The following is a 20,843-nucleotide window of genomic DNA, read 5'->3' on the forward strand; positions in this document are numbered from 1 at the left end:
CTAACACTGATTGGATTTTACTGCTGAGCCAGTGCAGCTCAGAGTTTAAAAAATGAGTAAAAGTAAATAAATCCATGCAGGTCTGTCCTCCATGATTTTGTCTAGCTTTTTTAATCCACCTAAGCTAGTAATAATAATAATAAACTTTAATTTATAGGCCGCCTATCTGGCCAATGGCCACTCTAGGCGGCGTACAATAAAGCACGATAAAATACATGGTAAAATATGATACAATAAAAACAATATAACCAGTACAGCACAATGCAAAATTACAATATTTAGTAGAGTTGTCAGTAATACAATTCTGAAGCTAGTTCACCTTAGAAGTCTCAAGTTCATAAAGGCCTGATGGAAAAGCCAAGTCTTCAGGCCTCGGCGAAATATATATAAGGAAGGGGCATGTCGAAGATCTATTGGGATGGAGTTCCAAATCGTGGGGGCTGCCACAGAGAAGGCCCTCTCCCGAGTCCTCACCAACCCAATCACTTTAGTTGACGGGACTGAGAGGAGGCCCTGAGTGGCAGATCTTGTAGGGCGGCACAATTTATGACGTTGGAGGTGCTCCATCAGGTATACTGGGCCGAAACCGTACAGGGATTTATAGGTTAATACCAACACCTTGAATTGAGCCCGGAAAATAACTGGAAGCCAGTGTAGATTGTACAGCACTGGGGTAATATGATCATAACGGCGGGTGTTCGTAAGTAGACGAGCCGCCGTATTTTGTACCAGCTGTAATTTCCGGACTGTTTTCAAGGGCAACCCCACGTAGAGCGCATTGCAGTAGTCTAAATGAGAGGTGACCAGAGCATGTACTACGAGTGGGAGCTGGTGGACAGGAAGGTAGGGTTGCAGTCTTCGTATGAGACGCAATTGACCCCAAGCTGCCCGGCACACCAATGAAACCTGAGCCTCCATGGACAGCTTGGAATCAAGGATCACCCTGAGGCTGCGGACCTGGTCCTTCAGGGGCAATTTTACCCCATTAAATACCAGGTCAATGTTTCCCAACCCCCCCTTGTCTCCCATGAGCAGTACCTCAGTTTTATCAGGATTCAGCTTTAGCCTGTTTCTTCCCATCCATCCACTCACGGATTCCAGACACTTGGACATGGTCTCCACAGCAGACTCTGGTGAGGACTTAAATGAGAGGTAGAGCTGAGTGTCATCCGCATATTGGTGGCACTGCAGCCCAAACCTCCTGATGATAGCTCCCAGCGGTTTTACATAGATGTTAAATGGCATGGGAGAAAGGATAGAGCCCTGTGGCACACCGCAATTAAGGGGTAAGGGTCTGAAACCTCATCTCCCAATGCCACCTGCTGGTGCCTATCGGAGAGAAAGGAACGGAACCAGTTTAATACTGTGCCTCCTATTCCTAATCCCTCCAGACGATCCAGCAAGATACCGTGGTCGACGGTATCAAAAGCCGCTGAGAGAGATCTAGGAGGACAAGAAAGGTGGATTCTCCCCTATCTAATGCCCTCCTCATATCATCCACCAGAGCGACCAAGGCTGTTTCAGTTCCATGTCCAGTTCTGAAACCCGATTGGTATGGATCTAGTGGTCATCATATCTCGTGGCAGCGACTTCCATAAGTTAGCTATGTGTGGCTTGCAGAAATTCTTTTTGATCTGAGCCTCCCCCACAACCTTTTGATTAGCAAACTCGTCAAATGCAGACTACATGGAAATACTGTCAGGTGGATTCACATCTGGTTGGAAAACCGTACTCAAAGAGTGGTTGTCGGTGGCTCTGCTTCGGACTGGAAGGAGGTTTCGAGTGGAGTGCCACAGGGTTCTGTCCTGGGGCCGATACTCTTCAACATTTTTATCAATGACTTAGATGACAGGGTGGAGGGAAGCCTTATGAAGTTTGCGGATGATACGAAACTGGGAGGGATAGCTAACACAATGGAAGACAGGTCCAAAGGGACGTGGATAGACTAGAAAATTGGGCTGAAATTAATAAAATGAAATTCAATAAAGACAAATGCAGGATTCTGCATTTAGGCCACAAAAACAAAATGCACAGGTACAGGATGGGAAATACCCGGCTTAGCAGTAGTGCGTGTGAGAAGGACCTTGGAATTGTAGTGGATCGCAAGTTGAACATGACCCAGCAGTGTGATGCTGCGGCAAAAAAGGCAAATGTGGTTTTGGGCTGCATAAACAGAGCTATAGTTTCCAGGTAGAGGGAAGTAATAGTCCCACTATATTCTGCATTGGTCAGGCCTCATCTGGAATACTGCGTTCAGTTCTGGGCGCCTCATTTTAAGAAGGATATAGACAAGTTAGAGCGGGTTCAGAAGAGGGCGATGAGGATGATAGCCGGTATGGAGAACAAGTCTTATGAGGAAAGGTTGAAGGAACTTGGCATGTTCAGTCTGGTGAAGAGAAGGCTGAGGGGCGACATGATCACACTCTTTAAGTACCTGAAGGGCTGTCACATAGAGGAGGATACAGATTTGTTCACTGCTGCCCCAGAGGGTAGGACTAGGTCTAATGGTTTTAAGTTGCAGGAGCGTAGATTCAGGTTGGACATTAGAAGGAACTTCTTGACAGTAAGGGCGGTTCGGCAATGGAACCGACTGCCTAGGGAGGTGGTGGGATCCCCTTCGCTGGATGTCTTCAAGCAGAGTCTGGATAGCTATCTGCGGGAGATGCTCTAGCTGCGGATTTCCTGCTGTGAGCAGGGGGTTGGACTCGATGGCCTACAAGGCCCCTTCCAACTCTATGATTCTATGATTCTACCTGCGAATGATTTCATGGGATGACCCAGAGTTTTTGTGTCTTTAAAGGGGAGAACTTCACTGCTGTCACACAATTAATGGAGTTGTTGCAATTATCCACATTGCTATGCTGATGCAATGCCTTTGGTTGGCTTGGGGCAGTAATTGTAGATTGTGTAAATCTGCATTGCTTTGAAGCTGTTGACATAAGAAGAGCCTGCTAGATCAGTCTGAAGGCCCATCTAGTCCAGCATCCAGTTCTTGCCATGTCCAACCAGATGCCTATGGCAAGCCTGCAAGAAGCCACTCATTACGAGCCTCTTACCCACATGTATTGAAACCTCACTCTAGAAGTGAATATGAGAAGAAAACTCTGGCAGTCTTCCTATACATTAAAATTCTTTAGTCTCATACAATAGTTCAGAACAGTGTTATATAAATCACCAGCTTTTACATTTAAATGGAAAGTGGCTGAATCTTCCTGAATGTTTGGGTATCTTCACTCCACTACTGAAAGACACAGAAATAAGTACATCTAACACAGAGAGCATGTAAGACGCTTGGACAGCAAACAGGAAATGGCTTTTTACAGGTTAGTATCATCTACACTTCATCACCAACCATCAAGGGTTGCAAAAATAATCCTGCGGTCCCCAGAACACACACAAGAATAAATACCCACAGGAAAATGCGATCAATGACCATGGCAACGTATTTCCAATCATCTTGAGTCTGGAAAATACAAACAGAACATTTTATTGATTTAAGTATAGCTGTGTATTTTATAAGCCTACTGTGGTAGTGTGAAAGTTTTAACACGTTATCTTGCATATAATATATGTGGTTTGATATCACAAAATCAAGCATGGTTGGACTGATAATGCAGTGCGTGAAACCTTTCTCTTTACTCATCAATCAGGTAGGTAAGGAATTAGGTGTGACTTCATGTGCTTCATATTTACCCAAAATTTGGATTTTCTTGTGTGTGTCCATGTCCCGTACTTAAATGCATTTTGCATTTATATATGTTTCTTGCATATGCACTCACCTCTTTCTTCCCTGTCTCTTGTCTTGAGAGAACATATGTGAAGCATTTTAAAATAGCACTATCGGAAGGCTTGTTATGGTGTTGGAGTAATGCTGGATGTTTGCCCCATGCCATGGAAGGGAGGGTGGTCCATTTCAAAATTTTGCTTTTGACATGAGTGGGTCTCTAAATAACTGCAGCATCGAGGCCACAGACTAAGAATGCTGTTCATTAGCTCACTAATCACCCTTTTGATGAGAATGGCAGATGCCCCTGCTTGTGAGTTTCCTAGAAGAGTTGCTAACTTGTCTGAGGTTAAATGTTATTTAAAAAGCAATAAACCTGGTCCAAAACAGCAAACAGATGGTCAAGTTCGTATATTCAGGATGTCTCTCATACCTAGTTCTTGAGGTGAGACACTTTGGACTAGGGTGTACGACTTCAGAATGCAGGAAACAGTTCAATACTGTTCCAAACAAATTCAGGAAGAGTTCCGAAGATTTATCTGCAGAGATTTTTTATTACTCTACCATACAAATAATCTAAGCTGTCATGATTGAGGAAAACTCATAGCCCAGTGGCAGAGCACATGTTTTGCATGCAGAAGGTCCCAAGTTTGATCCCTGGCATCTCATAACAAAAGCCATTTGGTGTCAGACCAAAAGCTTATCTAGTCCAGCATCCTGTTCTCAGTGTGGCCACAATCAGTTGCGGATGGGAAGAGCACAAGCAGGATAGGATGGGTGCAGTAGCACTTTCACCATTTGTGTTCCCCGGCAACTGGTATTCAAAGATATACTGTCTACAGTACTGAAAGCAATACAAGTTCTAGTATCAGTGACTAGTGCCTGGAGTTGGTGAGTGGCTTGATGGGAAGGAATAAGCTGAAGCTGAACCCTGACAAAACAGGTACTGTTTGTGGGAGACAAAAGAAGGTTGGGGGATGTTAACTTGGTGCTTAATGGGGTACAATTGCCCCTGAAAAACCAAGTCCACAGCCTGGGGGTCATTCTTGACTCCCAGCTGTCCATGGAGGCTCAGGTCTCGGCTGTATCAATTCCATCTAATACGAAGGCTGCGCCGCTACCTTCCAAACCATCTGCTCTCATTGGTGGTACATGCCCTGGTCTCCTCTCGCCTAGACTACTGTAATGCGCTCTATGTGGGGTTACCCTTGAAAATGGTCCAAAAGCTGCAACTGGTACAGAATGTGGCAGCTCACCTGATTAAGGGTAGCTGCCGGCAAGACCACATCACTCCAGTGCTGAAGGAGTTGCACTGGTTACCAGTTGCTACCCAGGCCCAATTCAAGGTGTTGGTTTTGACCTTTAAAACCCTGCACGGTTTCGGCCCAGTCTATCTGGAAGAGCGCCTCCAGCATCATCAACGTTGCCGCCCAACAAGATCAGCCTCAAAAGACCTTATCTCCATCCCACCAGTTAAAACAGCTAGACTGGTGAGAACTAGGGAGAGGGCTTTTTCAATCGTGGCACCCACTCTGTGGAACTCCCTCCCAAATGACATCCGCCATGCCCCCTCCATGATGAGCTTCCGCCGGACCTTGAAAACCTGGCTCTTCAGGCAGGCTTTTGGGGCGGGTTAGGTTTTAGTGTTATTGTTGGGATTTTAAGGTATTAATGTGAATTATATGTTTTTATGTTGTACGTCGCCCAGAGTGGCTGGTAAGCCAGCCAGATGGGCGACTAATAAATTTAATAAATAAATAAATAAAATAAAATTATCCTTCGTTGAATTTCTCCAACCCTCTTTGAAAGCTATCCAAGCTGCTAGCCATCAGTACATCTTGGAGTGAATTCCATAAGTACTGTGTGATGAAATACATCTTCAGTTAAAGGAAATGAGTTTTAAGTGATGGGAAAACCCAGAGTCTGAGATGGTGGAGAACCCTGGTGTTTGACTTAGTATACGATGTATAAGTGTTTGACTTAGTAAAAGATGTTTAGTATAAGTGTTTGACTTAGGGCTCATCCAGACGACTGCAAAATGTGTGACATGCCCGCTATGTATGTTCATTATTTTTCGGTCATCCAAATGACGTCTCGCACTGTTATGCATTTTCGCGGGTTAAATCCGCTCCTTGCAATACGATTTGCTGTTTAAAATCGGGAATCATCCGCTGTGCCTTCAGGAGTTAGGATGCAATACCTCTGGGTGAGATCTGCAATGCACAGCAAGCAAGAAAGGGTGGTGGTAGTCGGTTTCACGCCTGCCTCCCAAAGCCTTGTCAATTTCATTCTACTTGCTGGGGTTTTTGCTTCAAATCAGAAAAGCATACATTCATTTAAGTGTAATATCGCAAATGCAAACAAGAGAAGAGCTTCTGGTCGGTTTCAAGCCTGCTCCGGAAAGCTTTGTCAGTTTCATTCTCCCTTGGAAGGAAAGGGAGAATGAGGGGGGGTGACATGTTTCTTGCTTTTTTGGAGAAATAAGTGCATTGCCAGCGTGTGTATCTCCTTAAATGGATCCCCAAGAGTTAAACAACTTTCGCCCAGTCTCTAATTTGCCATTTTTGGGCAAGGTGATTGAGCGCGTGGTGGCCAAACAGCTACAGACACACTTGGATGAAGCAGATTATCTAGATCCATTCCAATCAGGCTTCAGGACTTGACATGGAACTGAAACAGCCTTGGTCGCCCTGGTGGATGATATGAGGAGGGCATTGGATAGAGGAGAATATACCTTCCTCATCCTCCTGGATCTCTCAGCGGCTTTTGATACCGTCGACCACGGTATCCTTTTAGATCGCCTGGGGGGATTAGGAATAGGGGGCACTGTCTTATGATGGCTCCGTTCCTATCTCTCAGACAGACATCAACGGGTGACATTGGGGGATGAAGTTTCAGACCCTTGGCCTCTCAATTGTGGAGTGCCACAGGGATCTATCCTCTCCCCCATGCTATTCAACATCTATGTAAAGCCGCTGGGAGCCATCATCAGGAGATTTGGGCTGCAGTGTCACCAATATGCGGATGACACTCAGCTCTATCTCTCATTCAAGTCCTCACCAGAGTTGGCTGTGGATACCATGTGCAAGTGCCTGGATTCCGTAAGTGAACGGATGGAAAGGAATAGGCTGAAACTGAACCCCGACAAGACCGAGGTGTTGCTCGTGGGAGACAAGAGAAGGTTGGGAGACATTGACCTGGTGTTTAATGGGGTAAGATTAACCCTGAAAGACCAGGTCCGCAGCCTTGGGGTCATTCTTGACTCCCAGCTGTCCATGGAGGCTCAGGTCTCAGCAGTGAGCCGGGCGGCTTGGTATCAATTACATCTGATACGGAGGCTGCAACCCTACCTTCCTGTTCATCTGCTCCCACGGGTGATACATGCCCTGGTCTCCTCTCGCCTAGACTACTGTAATGCGCTCTACGTGGGGTTACCCTTGAAGACGGTCCGGAAATTACAGCTGATACAGAATGCGGCGGCGCGCTTGATTAAGAATAGCCATCGCCGTGATCATATCACCCCAGTATTAGTAGATCTACGCTGGTTACCAGTTTTTTACCGGGCCCAATTCAAGGTGTTGGTGTTGACCTTCAAAGCCCTATATGGTTCCGGCCCAGTTTATCTGAAGGAGCACCTCCAGCATCACCAATTATGCCGCCTGACAAGATCAGCCGCACAAGACCTTCTTTCGGTCCCATCAGCTAAAACAGCTAGGCTGGTGCGGACCAGAGAGAGGGCATTTTCTATTGTGGCTCCCGCCCTCTGGAATTCCCTTCCTTTCGACCTTCGCCATACCCCCTCCCTGACAGGTTTCCACCGGGCCTTGAAGACCTGGCTATTCAGGCAGGCCTATGGGGTCTCCGGGGATGGGTCAGTTTTTAATGTTGTTTAGTTTAATGCTGTTTAATTTTAATTATTGTATTTTGGGTTTTATATTGTATTTTATTGTGGCAATGTACGTCGCCTAGAGTGGTCGTTCAGTCGGCCAGATAGGCGACTCACAAATAAAATTTTATTTTATTATTATTATTATTAAATATCAATAAAGGCAGAAAAGCATACATTCCTTTAAGTGTAATATCGCAAATGCAAACAAGAAAAGGGCTTCTGGTCGGTTTCAAGCCTGCTCTGGAAAGGTTTGTCAATTTCATTCTCCATGGGAAGGCAGGCGTGAAACCGACCAGCAGCCTTTCCTTCAGAGGCGAGAACTCCTTAACAGCCATATTGTGCTTCGTTACAAAGGGGGAGAGGAGCATACATAATTGTTTTGCTGACCAATTGGTTGATAGGGGGAGGTTTTAGAGGCGGAGCTTGGAAAAAATGAAAAGAATGTGGGGGTCTTACCACTGCGTGTGCGGGTGCAAAAAAGCATTTTTTTTTACTTGGGAAAGAGTGAACTAAAAGGCAAAGTGAGGACTATCAGATGACAAACCGAATATGGAAACCGTGGATTATCCCGCTCCGTTTGGATAAGCCCTTAGTATAAGATGGCTTCCTTTTGTTCTCTGACCACTGCTATCTGAAGTTGAACTCTCCAGGCCCACAGGTTTATTGCCTGACTGTACCAAGCATCTGCATCACCACCCTTTAAAGCAGGGCAGGGAAGCCTGTGACCCTCTAGAAGTTGCTGGACTACAACTCCCATCATCCCTGACCATTGGCCATGCTGGCTGGGGCTGAAGGGAATTGGAATTCAGCAGCATCTGGAGGGCCAAAGGTTCCCCAGACCTGATTAGAATATGGTGCAACATTAGTTGACTAACGAATAAAATTTGCCCATACCTCCTTGGCTTCATTCTGCAATCTCATGTTTTCTGCAATGTATTTAACACTCTCAATTGCATCTCTCATTTCTGGTGATATCAGTGAAGATGAAAGCAGAGCATCTACAGATTCAGAACTGGAGTTCTGGGTCAGGTTGCTGTTCACCTTGACGTATTTTATGTGTTGATGCTGGCACCAAGCACAGGCCAAATCCTCACATGGGAAGCTGTCTTTGTAGCACCTGGTCTCTGAGCCACCAAAGCAGTTTAAGTGGGAGAACTCAGTATTGTAAGATTGCTTTTGCTTTTGGCTGTCATCACCCTCTTCACTGGTGGGCCTGGTCATAAACATGATCCTGGGGAGAAAGTTTAGGAAAATGTTTTTCACCCACTTGGGCATGGTGTGTGTCCTTGGTGTTCTATAGTGCACATTAAGCACAAAGACTGTGATGACTATAGAGAGAGTTACAAATATCATGGTGAAGAGGAGATATTCCCCAATCAGTGGGATCACCAGGGAGGTAGAAGGAATAGTCTCTGTTATCACCAGCAGGAACACAGTTAAGGATAAAAGGACCGATATGCACAATGTTACTTTCTCACCACAGTCCGAAGGTAGATAAAACACCAACACAGTCAAAAAAGAGATCAAGAGACATGGGATAATCATATTGATGGTATAAAATAAGGGCAGCCGCCTGATATAAAGGGAATAGGTGATGTCTGGATACACGGCTTCGCAGCAGTTGTACGTGATGTCATGTTTATAGCCCAGTGCATTAATAACGGCCCACTCTCCACTTTCCCAGTAGTCCTTGAGGTTCATAGCAGAGCCAACTAGAACCAAGTCTATCTCAGCTTTGTCATAGGACCAGGAGCCAAATTTCATGGTGCAGTTCTGGTAATCAAATGGGAAGTAGGTGACATCTATTTTACACGAGCTCTTAAAAATAGCCGGTGGCATCCAAGTTACGTTTCCGGTGTAATTCAGCAATGCCTTGGTTTTGTCATCCACCTGGAAGTCTCCAACAGCACTAGGGGAGGGAGGGGAAAAGCAGTAAACTCATCATGCTGTTCATCTAGTCAAGTAATTTCTATGTACTCACAGTGGGGAGCTAATTAACAGTGGTCTACTTTACAGACTTGTTAAGGATTTTCTGAGGAAAAAATAGGCAGGCACTTAGGAAAAGTATTAATTCTGAGAAATCGGGAGGACCTGATGCAACTGTAGTTTACTCAAGTATACCTGCACTGAAGCATGACCCTTAGCAGATTAGCCAACTACAAGCACAGAATAATGGAGTTGGAAGGGGCCTATATGGTCATCAAGTCCAACCCCCTGGTCAATGCAGAACTCCAAATTAAAGCATACTGACAGGTGCTGTCCAGTTGCCTCTTTAATGCCTCCAGTGTTGGAGAACCCACCACCTCCTTAGGTAATAGATTCCATTGTTGTACTGCTCTAACAGTTAGGAAGTTTTTCCTGATGTTCAGTCAAAATCTGGCTTCCTGTAACTTGAGCCCATTATTCTGTGTCCTGCACTCTGGGATAATTAAGAAGAGATCCTGGTCCTCCTCTGTGTGACAACCTTTCAAGTACTTTGAGTGCTATCATATCTCCCCCCAGTTTTCTCTTCTCAAGGCTAAACATGCCCAGTTCTGTCAGAGCTTTGTTTCCAGTCCCCTGATCATCCTCATTGCCCTCCTTTGAACCCGTTCCAGTTTGTCTACATCCTTTTTAAAGTGTGGTGTCCAGAACTGGTTGCAGTATTCAAGATGAGGCCTAACCAGTGCTGAATAGAGGGGAACCAATACTTCATGCGATTTGGAAACTATAGTTCATGCTACAGAGTGCTATGAACAAAGAGCAGGACACATCCATATACAGAGTGCTGAGCAGTGATGGGGAAGATATTTGATGCAGTTTGCATTTTTGATGCTTTCCAAAACAATGTAAGAACTGAAAAGCAGCCTTCAAAATTCACACTTATCTGAATTTTGCAATGCAGTTCTCCAACTGAACGCTATTCACAAAAATGCATAGATTAGGGGAAAGTGTGCATAAAATAACAGACAAAAATGCATTATATTCATGATTATATTCATGATCTCTGCTATGCCCCTTCAATAATGAGCTTCCGCCAGACATTAAAGACCTGGTTTTTCAGACAAGCCTTTGGGTTGGGTTAAGTTTTTACTGTCGGGTTTTTTATATTTTAATATTGTAATGTGTAATGTATTTTACTTGTACGTCACCCAGAGTGGCTGGACAACCAGCGAGATGGGCGACTAATAAATATAATATAATAATAATAATATTAGGAGAAGTTGCTTGCCAAAAATGTGTACATCGGTCAAAACTGCACCCAGAAATGTGTTTATTTGGAGAAATTCACACTAAAATGCTAATAAAAGAGATGAGGATTTTAAAAAAAGAATATCGCAAATTGAGGTAGAAATGTGGAGAACTGAGTATAAGATTGGGAAAATGAGAAACAGAGAACCAAAACTGACAGATTCTCCCATTCCTGAATTGATTTAACATATCTAACAGATCACACAAGGGGCTTATCCACATGGGAGCATTAGTTCGTGTAAAAGACACTTTTAAAAATTCTGTTTTCAATGTGCAGCATCCACAGCAAGGGCTCAATTCCAGCTGCAAACACATTGTTTTCTATTCACACTGGGATCAATCCCAGTAGGGATTAGGTTAGGTAGGGGCTGATTGTTGCAGAGCGCCGGAAGTTGCTTCTCAGCCCTCAGGAAACAAAATGAACGAAGGGAGAAAGAGGGAGTGAGTGTGGAGAGGGGAACAATTGACACACCCACATAAAAGCATTGGGGCAAAGCCCCCCAAGGAAGAGCACAGCACAATTGAGACAGGTTTTTCTTCCCTTTTCATATTATCAGAGGATTGGGTGAGTACAGATTTATAGGGGGGAAACTTCGTGATAGCTTCTGTTTGCCAGTAATGTGATGTGAACCATGAAAATTAAAAGGAAATGTGAGAAGCACAAAACACACACTAAACCACCGTGTAGATGAGCCCAAGGTGACTAATATAGATTAAATAAATAAATAAATACATAACAATTTTGTTAATGGCAATTTCATTAAGAAAAGAAAAAAGAAGGAAAGAAACTTGTCGGCTCACATTAACAAAACATTTAAACATCTAGGCATCCACTTAATTTATACATGCATATAGATCAATATATGTCATGCAAATACATATCCAGACAAATAAATAATAGCAAGAATAAATAAATGTGATCCGCCTTGTTAGTCTGCTTGCACACAACTTACTGGTTCTTTTGGGTTGGTTGGGTTGCCCAAATTGTCTCCTGCACTAGTTAGTTTCTTTTCCATGATTGCCTCCCCCTCCCCACTCTAGCACTGTAGCCACAGAGAAGTTGCCACCTGGATCAGTTATCTGAACTTGATCCTGCTTGTACCCCCCGCCAGTGACTATTAACATTTTAAAACTCTGTACGTGGATTGCTTGAATGCAATTAGCCTCATGTCTAACTTGGTCCTATCTGTCAGATGTTTGGGAAACATTGCCCTAGAGGGATAGCAGTTCTGCAGGGTGGTACATACAGCCTCTTCCCCAATGATTCCCAGTGTCTACTGAATGGATTCAATTAGTGTCCCAATGTGGAGGTCAGGGTTAATGGGCAGCCATTTTCCAGCAGTGATTACGGTAAAGCTTTTATGGGAAGCTAGCAGATTAGAAATGTAATACTACCTCTGTCTTGCTCCATTCCAAATTCATTACACAGTCTTAATTTCATTTCTTCAATTCAGTAGAAGTCACCATGTTAGAGCAACAGTGGAGGGAAAGGGTTGAGATTTGTCTACAGTAATTGTATGTCTGGAATGTTAAGTCTGCTCTCCAGTCCATAAAACACTCTGCGCTCCTCAGAAGAGAGGGAGAGTCTGATGTGGATTTGATTTGCTCAATCTAAGAAGAAAAAGCTAGCAAGTGCATGGATTCATATGATCACCCCCTCTACTCCGATTTTGAGTTTTGCAACTTGTGGTGAAGCCTACCCAGTGGCTTTGTAAATGGGACTTAGGTGAGGCAGGTGTCCGGCTTCTATGAAAGCCCTTGAAAGCCTAATCCCTGTGATTTGTTGGATCACAGAATAGTAGAGTTGGAAGGGTCCTATAAGGCCATCAAGTCCAACCCCCTGCTCAGTGCAGGAATCCAACCTAAATCATACCCGACAGGTACGTGTCCAGCTGCTTCTTGAATGCCTCCAGGGTTGGAGAGCACACCACTTTCCTAGGTCATTGGTTCCATTGGTTCCAGTTAGGAAGTTCTTCCTGATGTTCAGCCGAAATCTGGCTTCCTGTAACTTCAGCCCATTAGTCCATGTCCTGCACTCTGGGACGATCAAGAAGAGATCCTGGCCCTCCTCTGTGGCAACCTTTCAAGTACTAAACAGTGCTATCATAATCTCCCCTTCAGTCTTCTCGTCTCAAGGCTAAACATGCCCAGTTCTTTCAGTCTCTCCTCACAGGGGTTTGTTTCCAATCCCCAGATGACAAGCAATGGGGAAAAAAGGAGGGGACAAAATTGCTTCATGAAGGAGAAAAAGTGATACTGCATCCAATCTTCTGAGAAATAGTATAAGCAGTTGTGTATGGGATTTTGTTCCTTTCCAAATGGACATTTAGCAATGAGAGCACTGGACTTTGGGGTAAGATCACATATTTTGCATGAAGATGGTCTTTGGTCTCTGGTTAAGAGGATCTTGGGTAATAAGGCACTGCTAGTTAGAATCCTTGGCTGGACAATCCCAGGCTAGTCAGAGTCGAATAAGACAGTGTCATGTGTTCTGTGTAAACCAGGGATGGGGGGAGCCTGTGGCTCTCCTGATGATGTTTGACTTCAATTCCCATCATCCCAGTTGCCATGTTGGCTGGGGCTGGTGGAAGTTGGTCACCAACCACAACTGCAGAGACACAGGTTCCACACTGTAGATTTTGCTGCACCTTTCAAAAGCAACAAATGCTCAAATGTCATGCAAGATGTGTTAAGAGTAGGGATGGAACGATCTGTTAATTTTGGTTCTCTCAGTTTCTCATTTTCCAATTTTAAGTTCAGTTCTCCCCATTTCTGCAGGAATTTGTATTTTTCAAAAAACATTTTTGCATGCTATTTTGACTAAAGTACACATCTTTGCAATCAATTTTTCTTAATACAATGCATTTTTGTATGTTATTTTCAAGAATATATTATTTTTTTACCACATTTTCCCTAAAATATGCATTTCTGAAACCATTGTTTGGAGAACTGCATTGCAAATTTTGGATAAGTGTGAATTTCAAAGGGAGCCTATGTTTTAGTTTTCACATTGTGTTGGAAAGAGCAAATTTGATAGATTTGGCTTTAAATACGAACTGAAATGAATTTCTCCCCCATCCCTAATTAAGAGTAGTTCAGACAGTATAGACTTACTTGTTATATAATACAATATCAGGCTTCCAGATCTTATGTGATGGCACTCGAATACACTGGACACCTCCGTAGTTCTCCGGATTCCACTTGAGCTTGTAATCGTTCCAGATCTAACCAAAGAAGAGGCAAAAAAAAGCAAGCAGTGCTTTAGAAGTTTCATGTAAGCTGCCAATTATAGCTATTTTCTCACTCTTAAGTGTGTGTGTGTGAAAACCCAAATACAGCGCAATGAGGATTGAGCATGCCCAGTGGCCATGGAATGCTGACTTACTGTTGCACTGTTAGGGGTGGGGAATGTAATGGAGTATTCTGGAAAAGGGCATGGCTGGTTGGAACCATGAACAGCAGGACTCCACAGGTGCTACTTGCATTCATGTAGTTGTATGAGCTGTAAGACATATATTAACTGCTTCCCCTGCCTCTTCTCCCACTAACAGCCGCTGCAGGCTTTGTTGCCAAGCCTTGCTCACAGGTCTTGCCTCAACTTCTCTTCACACACTGGATTGTTTATTATTTATTTTATTTATGAATCACTTCCCACAAGGCATCCTGAAGGGATTTACAATATATTAAAGAGTGTTACATATATATAAACAGTAAAAACAAGTACATATAGGAAAACAATCAGAAATATTTAAAAAAAACAGGCCATACATAAAATAAGTCCAGATCCAAGACACATACCAACTGGGATAAAGATTTTAGATATCTTTGAAAGAGAAAAGTCTTTGGCAGGCGCCAAAAAGACAATAGAGAAGGTGTCTGTCTGATGTGTAGTGGGAGGAAAATCTAGGTGCTGCCACACTAAAGGCCCTATTCTGACATTGTGTGGCCTCCTGATAGGATGGCATCTGCAGGATGCCAACTCCTGCAGAATGCTGTGATTGGTTGGTATGTAGAAGATAAGGTGGCAGAAGTTATGCCAGCATAAGTTCCCAAAAAGGGGGAATTCTGGAGGTGGGGTGTGATGGAGCACTTCTGCCAATGCCAAACCTCTTTCAGCTCAGTCACATGGCCTGGAAACCTGGTGGAACTAATGCCATCAAAAACAGTGGTATAAGTCAAGCTTTATTTTAAAGGCTTGCTTTCCCTTGGCCAGGCTCAGACTGACTCACCTGGCAGTAGCCCATCTCCTGAATGGAGTTTGGAATGGGGTGACTTACCTCATCTTAATTTAAGATGGCATAAATTCTGCCAGTTTCCTATTAGGATTGCTAATTCCTTCGATTTCTGTGTGGAGATGACAAATGACAAGTGGGACCTACAACAAAATGTTGCACTGTGGAGTGTGCCTGTTCACTGTTCCAGTCATCCAGCCACTTCTTCACATTGCTCCATTCCATTTCCCTTCCCACCCATCACAGCCACCCATATATTTAAAGCACGTGGCTTCCCCCAGCAAATTCTCACTGAGCTACATTTCCCAGTTCCCTTAAACTGCAGTTAAACTGCAGTTCCAACTACAGTTCCCAGGATTCTTTGGAGGAAGCCATGTGCTTCAAATGTGCATGGGGTGGATTTGACCTTTCCTCCCTACCTCCCACACAACATTCTATTAGCACTCCATGCCCACTGAGCATGTTCAGTCCTTGCTGGGAATCTTTTTCCCCTAAAGATTTTTTTCTGTACTTCTGCAAACCTCAGGATTCCACCAAGCCTGCTGTTCACTTCCTCTCATGTATGGTTGATGCTGTTTTGGATGCAAAAACAACAACCCTTGCGACATGAGCACCAGAAATATAAGGAATGATGGATCACCTTCTTGGGTGATCACAGGCAGCATGTTTTTCAGAGGCTAGCTAAATCCACCTGATAATGTCACAGAGCACTGTAAGACATGAGATCTATAGCATGGGTTCCCCTACTGTGGTCCGGGAGCTTCATTCAGGTGGTCCGCAGTGTGTCCGTGGATTTGTGGTTGAAGATGGGAGGCGACACATTAATTTTTTAATTGTATTTCCATTGCTGCTTTGATTTTTTATATATATATTTATTTCATTTATACCCCGCCTTTCTTTCATCATAGAACCCAAGGCAACATATATGTGGTTCCCATGTGGCCTCCCATCCAGGCACCAACTAGACCCAGACCTGCTTAGCTTCAGCAAGGTGGTGGCCTCATGGGCCTTCAGACCATAGCCTAGGACTACATATTGTATTTTATTGTATTACAATTTGAGTTCTATGGAATGCAAATTGCAATACAATATATAAGAAATGCCCGGATGGCATCCACCCGAGAGTTCTCAAAGAACTCAAATGTGAAATTGCTGATCTGCTAACTAAAATATGTAACTTGTCCCTTGGGTCCTCCTCCGTGCCTGAGGACTGGAAAGTGGCAAATGTAACGCCAATCTTCAAAAAGGGATCCAGAGGGGATCCCGGAAATTACAGGCCAGTTAGCTTAACTTCTGTCCCTGGAAAACTGGTAGAAAGTATTATTAAAGCTAGATTAACTAAGCACATAGAAGAACAAGCCTTGCTGAAGCAGAGCCAGCATGGCTTCTGCAAGGGAAAGTCCTGTCTCAGTAACCTATTAGAATTCTTTGAGAGTGTCAACAAGCATATAGATAGAGGTGATCCTGTGGACATAGTGTACTTAGACTTTCAAAAAGCATTTGACAAGGTACCTCACCAAAGACTTCTGAGGAAGCTTAGCAGTCATGGAATAAGACGAGAGGTCTTCTTGTGGATAAGGAATTGGTTAAGAAGCAGAAAGCAGAGAGTAGGAATCAACGGACAGTTCCCCCAATGGAGGGCTGTAGAAAGTGGAGTCCCTCAAGGGTCAGTATTGGGACCTGTACTTTTCAACTTGTTCATTAATGACCTAGAATTAGGAGTGAGCAGTGAAGTGGCCAAGTTTGCTGACGACACTAAATTGTTCAGTGTTGTTAAAACAAAAAGGGATTGCAAAGAGCTCCAAAAAGACCTCTCCATACTGAGTGAATGGGCAGAAAAATGGCAAATGCAATTCAATATAAACAAGTGTAAAATTATGCATATTGGAGCAAAAAATCTGAATTTCACATATACGCTCATGGGGTCTGAACTGGCGGTGACCGACCAGGAGAGAGACCTCGGGGTTGTAGTGGACAGCATGATGAAAATGTCGACCCAGTGTGCGGCAGCTGTGAAAAAGGCAAATTCCATGCTAGGGATAATTAGGAAAGGTATTGAAAATAAAACAGCCGATATCATAATGCTGTTGTATAAATCTATGGTGCGGCCGCATTTGGAATACTGTGTACAGTTCTGGTCGCCTCATCTCAAAAAGGATATTATAGAGTTGGAAAATTTATTTTATTTTTTTATTTATTAATTGCATTTCTAAACTGCCCTATAGCAACAAGCTCTCAAGATAAAACCACAATTAAAATACGAACAAGTGTGGATTATAAAACATATTTAAGAACAGAATTAGAATACAAAATTAAAATAAAAATTACAATTACAATTAAGTTTAAAATTAAAATTAAATTTAAGCTTAAAATGCCTGGGCAAAGAGGTAGGTTTTTACCTGGCGCCGAAAAGATAACAAAGAAGGCACCAGACGTATCTCATCTGGGAGGGCATTCCATAATTCGGGGGCCACCACTGAAAAGGCCCTAGATCTAGTTGCTGTTCTCCGGGCCTCCCTATGAGTTGGGACCCGGAGAAGGGCCTTAGACGTCGAGCGCAGTGAACGGGTAGGTACATAGCGAGAGAGGCGTTCCATCAGATATTGCGGTCCGATGCCGTTAAGGGCTTTAAAGGTAAGAACCAACACTTTGAATCTGGCCCGGAAACATATTGGTAGCCAGTGCAGTTGGGCCAGAATAGGTGTTATATGGTCGAATATACGGAAAAGGTTCAGAAGAGGGCAACCAGAATGATCAAGGGGATGGAGCGACTCCCTTACAAGGAAAGGTTGCAGCATTTGGGCTTTTTAGTTTAGAGAAAAGGCGGGTCAGAGGAGACATGATAGAAGTGTATAAAATTATGCATGGCATTGAGAAAGTGGATAGAGAAAAGTTCTTCTCCCTCTCTCATAATACTAGAACTCGTGGACATTCAAAGAAGCTGAATGTTGGAAGATTCAGGACAGACAAAAGGAAGTACTTCTTTACTCAGCGCATAGTTAAACTATGGAATTTGCTCCCGCAAGATGCAGTAATGGCCGCCAGCTTGGATGGCTTTAAAAGAAGATTAGACAAATTCATGGAGGACAGGGCTATCAATGGCTACTAGCCGTGATGGCTGTGCTCTGCCACCGTAGTCAGAGGCAGCATGCTTCTGAAAACCAGTTGTGGGAAGCCTCAGGAGGGGAGAGTGTTCTTGCACTCGGGTCCTGCTTGCGGGCTTCCCCCAGGCACCTGGTTGGCCACTGTGAGAACAGGATGCTGGACTAGATGGGCCACTGGCCTGATCCAGCAGGCTCTTCTTATGTTCTTATGTTCTTAAAGAGTAATCAAAACACAATTAACAATCACATAGCATCTAGCCCAGCACATTACAACTGCTACAACAGACAGGAAAAAAATCATTACGTGCCCTACCAAGACCCTCAGCAATTTTCAAGTGGTCTCTGGGGGAAATGTTTTGGAAGCACTGTTCTGTGGTTTAGAATTTAGTCTCCTGCTCTTCTATTTTTTCAAAGGGGAGGGCAGCCAATGAGAAGATCTTGGAGATCCCTATGCTGTGTCCATGGAATTCTTCATGTCCCTGGGTGCTGCCATTATGATTTACTTCATGAAAACATGACAAACAACCACTAGATGTCAGAAGTGCATAAAAGATGAGAGGACCAGACTCTGATGTCTCTCTGACCACTCTTATTGTTCCTACCCAGGCTGCAGGATTTCCTTCTTCCGAAAGCTAGTTGAAATTTACTTATTCATTCATCCATTTACTTATTTTGGGGAACATGCAAGGAATCCTAGCTCTTAGGAATTTTGAAATCTCTTTCCATCCTATGGCTTCACTTCGTATTTTCCCCCATCCACATCTATCTATGTATAACATTGAAAATACTTACAACATTTTTTAAAAAATGCCTTTAAGGGTCCCTTCTGTTGTTTTTTGGTACTTACATGTCTCAGCCATAAATTGGTCTCCATGATCTGGTTCACTTCATCCTGGGGAAGGAAAGGTCATAGCTGTGTTTGAAACCCCTTACTATATATTGCCGCCCTGGGCTCCTGCTGGGAGGAAGGGCGGGATATAAATAAATAAATAAAATATATTGGGGGCATAGAGGGGGCGGGCTAGGCGCTATTATTGGGCCCAGTTAAAGTGTTCATAAGCAACCAGGAGGGAAAAACTGGCCCAGGCGGTTTCTTTGTTTTCAGGTGAGTCATCAGGTCCTCCTGCTCCTTCCCCTCCCCACAGCCTTTGCCCTAGTAGGCTCCACCCCCTGCAAACTGTCTTAAAATGTGCTGGACCCCCTGGAACTGGCTAGACTTCAGCCCTGGATCTGTTTTGCTATGAGGCCTCTGACCCAAAGGTTTTGCTTTGCGCACACCCCTTTCTTAAGTTACCCAAAAGTTTGATTTCAAGAATTGAGTGGCAACCCAACACAAATGGATCTTCCTCAAACCAAATTGCGACAGAAAAAGGGTCTCTAGTCCAGACTACAACACACACAGAGACCTTGATCAGTTGAAGTTGGAAAACCTCTGGAGGCTGGGCACCAGCTTGGAGAAGGCTGCTCTTATTCAGTCTACTCACCACCTTGACCAGCTGAGACAGGGACACCTCAAACCAAATCATGACCGGGTCAGACACATTCTCTACAGGCCTGATGATGTTGTTGTAATTTGCGAACAATTCATCGTAGAGTCGGTGTTCGGCTTCGGAACAAGAGCAACCTAAAAGAAGGCAGGATTGGAGAATGCACATGCCTCCTGACATTCGGGTCTTGGTTTCGGAAACATTCTAGGAACAGAGGAAGTTGCCAGATTACTTGTCCATCTAGCCCTGAAGGGGGAACTCTGACTGGCAGCAGCTCTCTAGGGTCTCATGCAAAGTGTCTTTTGCTGTCTGCTTTTGCTATCACTTGCTATCTGACCCCTTTAAGCAGAGACAGCCTTAGGCAAATCTGTCAGTTTCAGTTTCTCATTTTTCCAGTCTTGAGGCCGCACCTGCATTATACATTTAAAGCACCATTATACCACTTGAAACAGTCATGGCTTCCCACAAAGAATCTTGGGGACTGTAGTTTCTTTCTTTTTTAAAAAAATATTTTTTTATTAAATTTTTATGGGAATATATATAGAGAAAGTATAGTTTAAATATTAACCTAGTTCATAGACCAGATATACAAAGATTGGTACATTATATATGTGTTTGTTTTCAGTCTATCGCTATCCACTTACAATACAAATGCAATACATAATACTTAACATTGGTTATTTGATGATGATTAATTTACAAGTTGACAAATCTCGAATCAAGATATTATTTTTTTACAACCATAAGCTGCTAAAGGCAGTTGGAACCTGTGCTGGTGCTGATGTTTTGTTTGTATATGTAATAAAACATGACCATTCTGCAGCAAAACTATCTTTTTTCTTTTGTCCTCTTACTACTCTCAGACGTTGAGTGAGTTTCTCTGTAAGCGCTATTTCCCATACTATACTGTACCATTTCCTAATGTTTAACCCTTTTGCCTCCTTCCAGCATTTGGCTATCAGCATATGTGCTGCTATTAGGAGATACTCAATTTGCTTTTTGTGTAGTATGATTTGATTTTGACCATCAAATTCATTAAGTAATGCCAATTCCGATGTTTTTATTACTTTCGTTCCCGTTATATTGGATATTTCTTCAAAGACATCTATCCAGAATCTTTGAATATGTTCAACATTCCCACCACATGTGGACATAAGATCCTCGGACTCCACATCC

At 43.5% G+C, this 20,843-nt stretch overlaps 1 protein-coding gene across 1 annotated transcript; it reads right to left on the minus strand.

The window, feature by feature from the left end:
* Window positions 1-3,334: 3,334 nt before the first annotated feature.
* CHRNA3 (cholinergic receptor nicotinic alpha 3 subunit) lies at window positions 3,335-19,808 on the minus strand. Its single transcript, XM_061594903.1, has 5 exons — window positions 19,665-19,808; window positions 19,028-19,072; window positions 13,959-14,068; window positions 8,508-9,522; window positions 3,335-3,463 (listed from the first exon to the last, which is right to left on the minus strand). The coding sequence occupies exons 1-5, from the start codon at window positions 19,704-19,706 to the stop codon at window positions 3,335-3,337; spliced, it is 1,341 nt and encodes a 446-aa protein (XP_061450887.1). The 5' UTR covers window positions 19,707-19,808.
* Between the last annotated feature and the right edge of the window lie 1,035 nt (window positions 19,809-20,843).

Source organism: Rhineura floridana, chromosome 14 (genome assembly GCF_030035675.1).
Source record: "Rhineura floridana isolate rRhiFlo1 chromosome 14, rRhiFlo1.hap2, whole genome shotgun sequence".
In the NCBI taxonomy this organism is placed as follows: Eukaryota; Metazoa; Chordata; class Lepidosauria; order Squamata; family Rhineuridae; genus Rhineura; species Rhineura floridana.

What these genes read in the sequence shown, in the direction of transcription:
- CHRNA3 (XM_061594903.1), bottom strand. Translation starts at nt 19,706, where the DNA reads ATGATTTGGTTTGAGGTGTCCCTGTCTCAGCTGGTCAAGGTG. An exon ending in TGTCTCAGCTGGTCAAGGTG is followed by an intron (nt 19,073 to 19,664) that starts GTGAGTAGACTG and finishes TTCCTTCCCCAG; the next exon opens with GATGAAGTGAACCAGATCAT. An exon ending in CCAATTTATGGCTGAGACAT is followed by an intron (nt 14,069 to 19,027) that starts GTAAGTACCAAA and finishes TTCTTTGGTTAG; the next exon opens with ATCTGGAACGATTACAAGCT.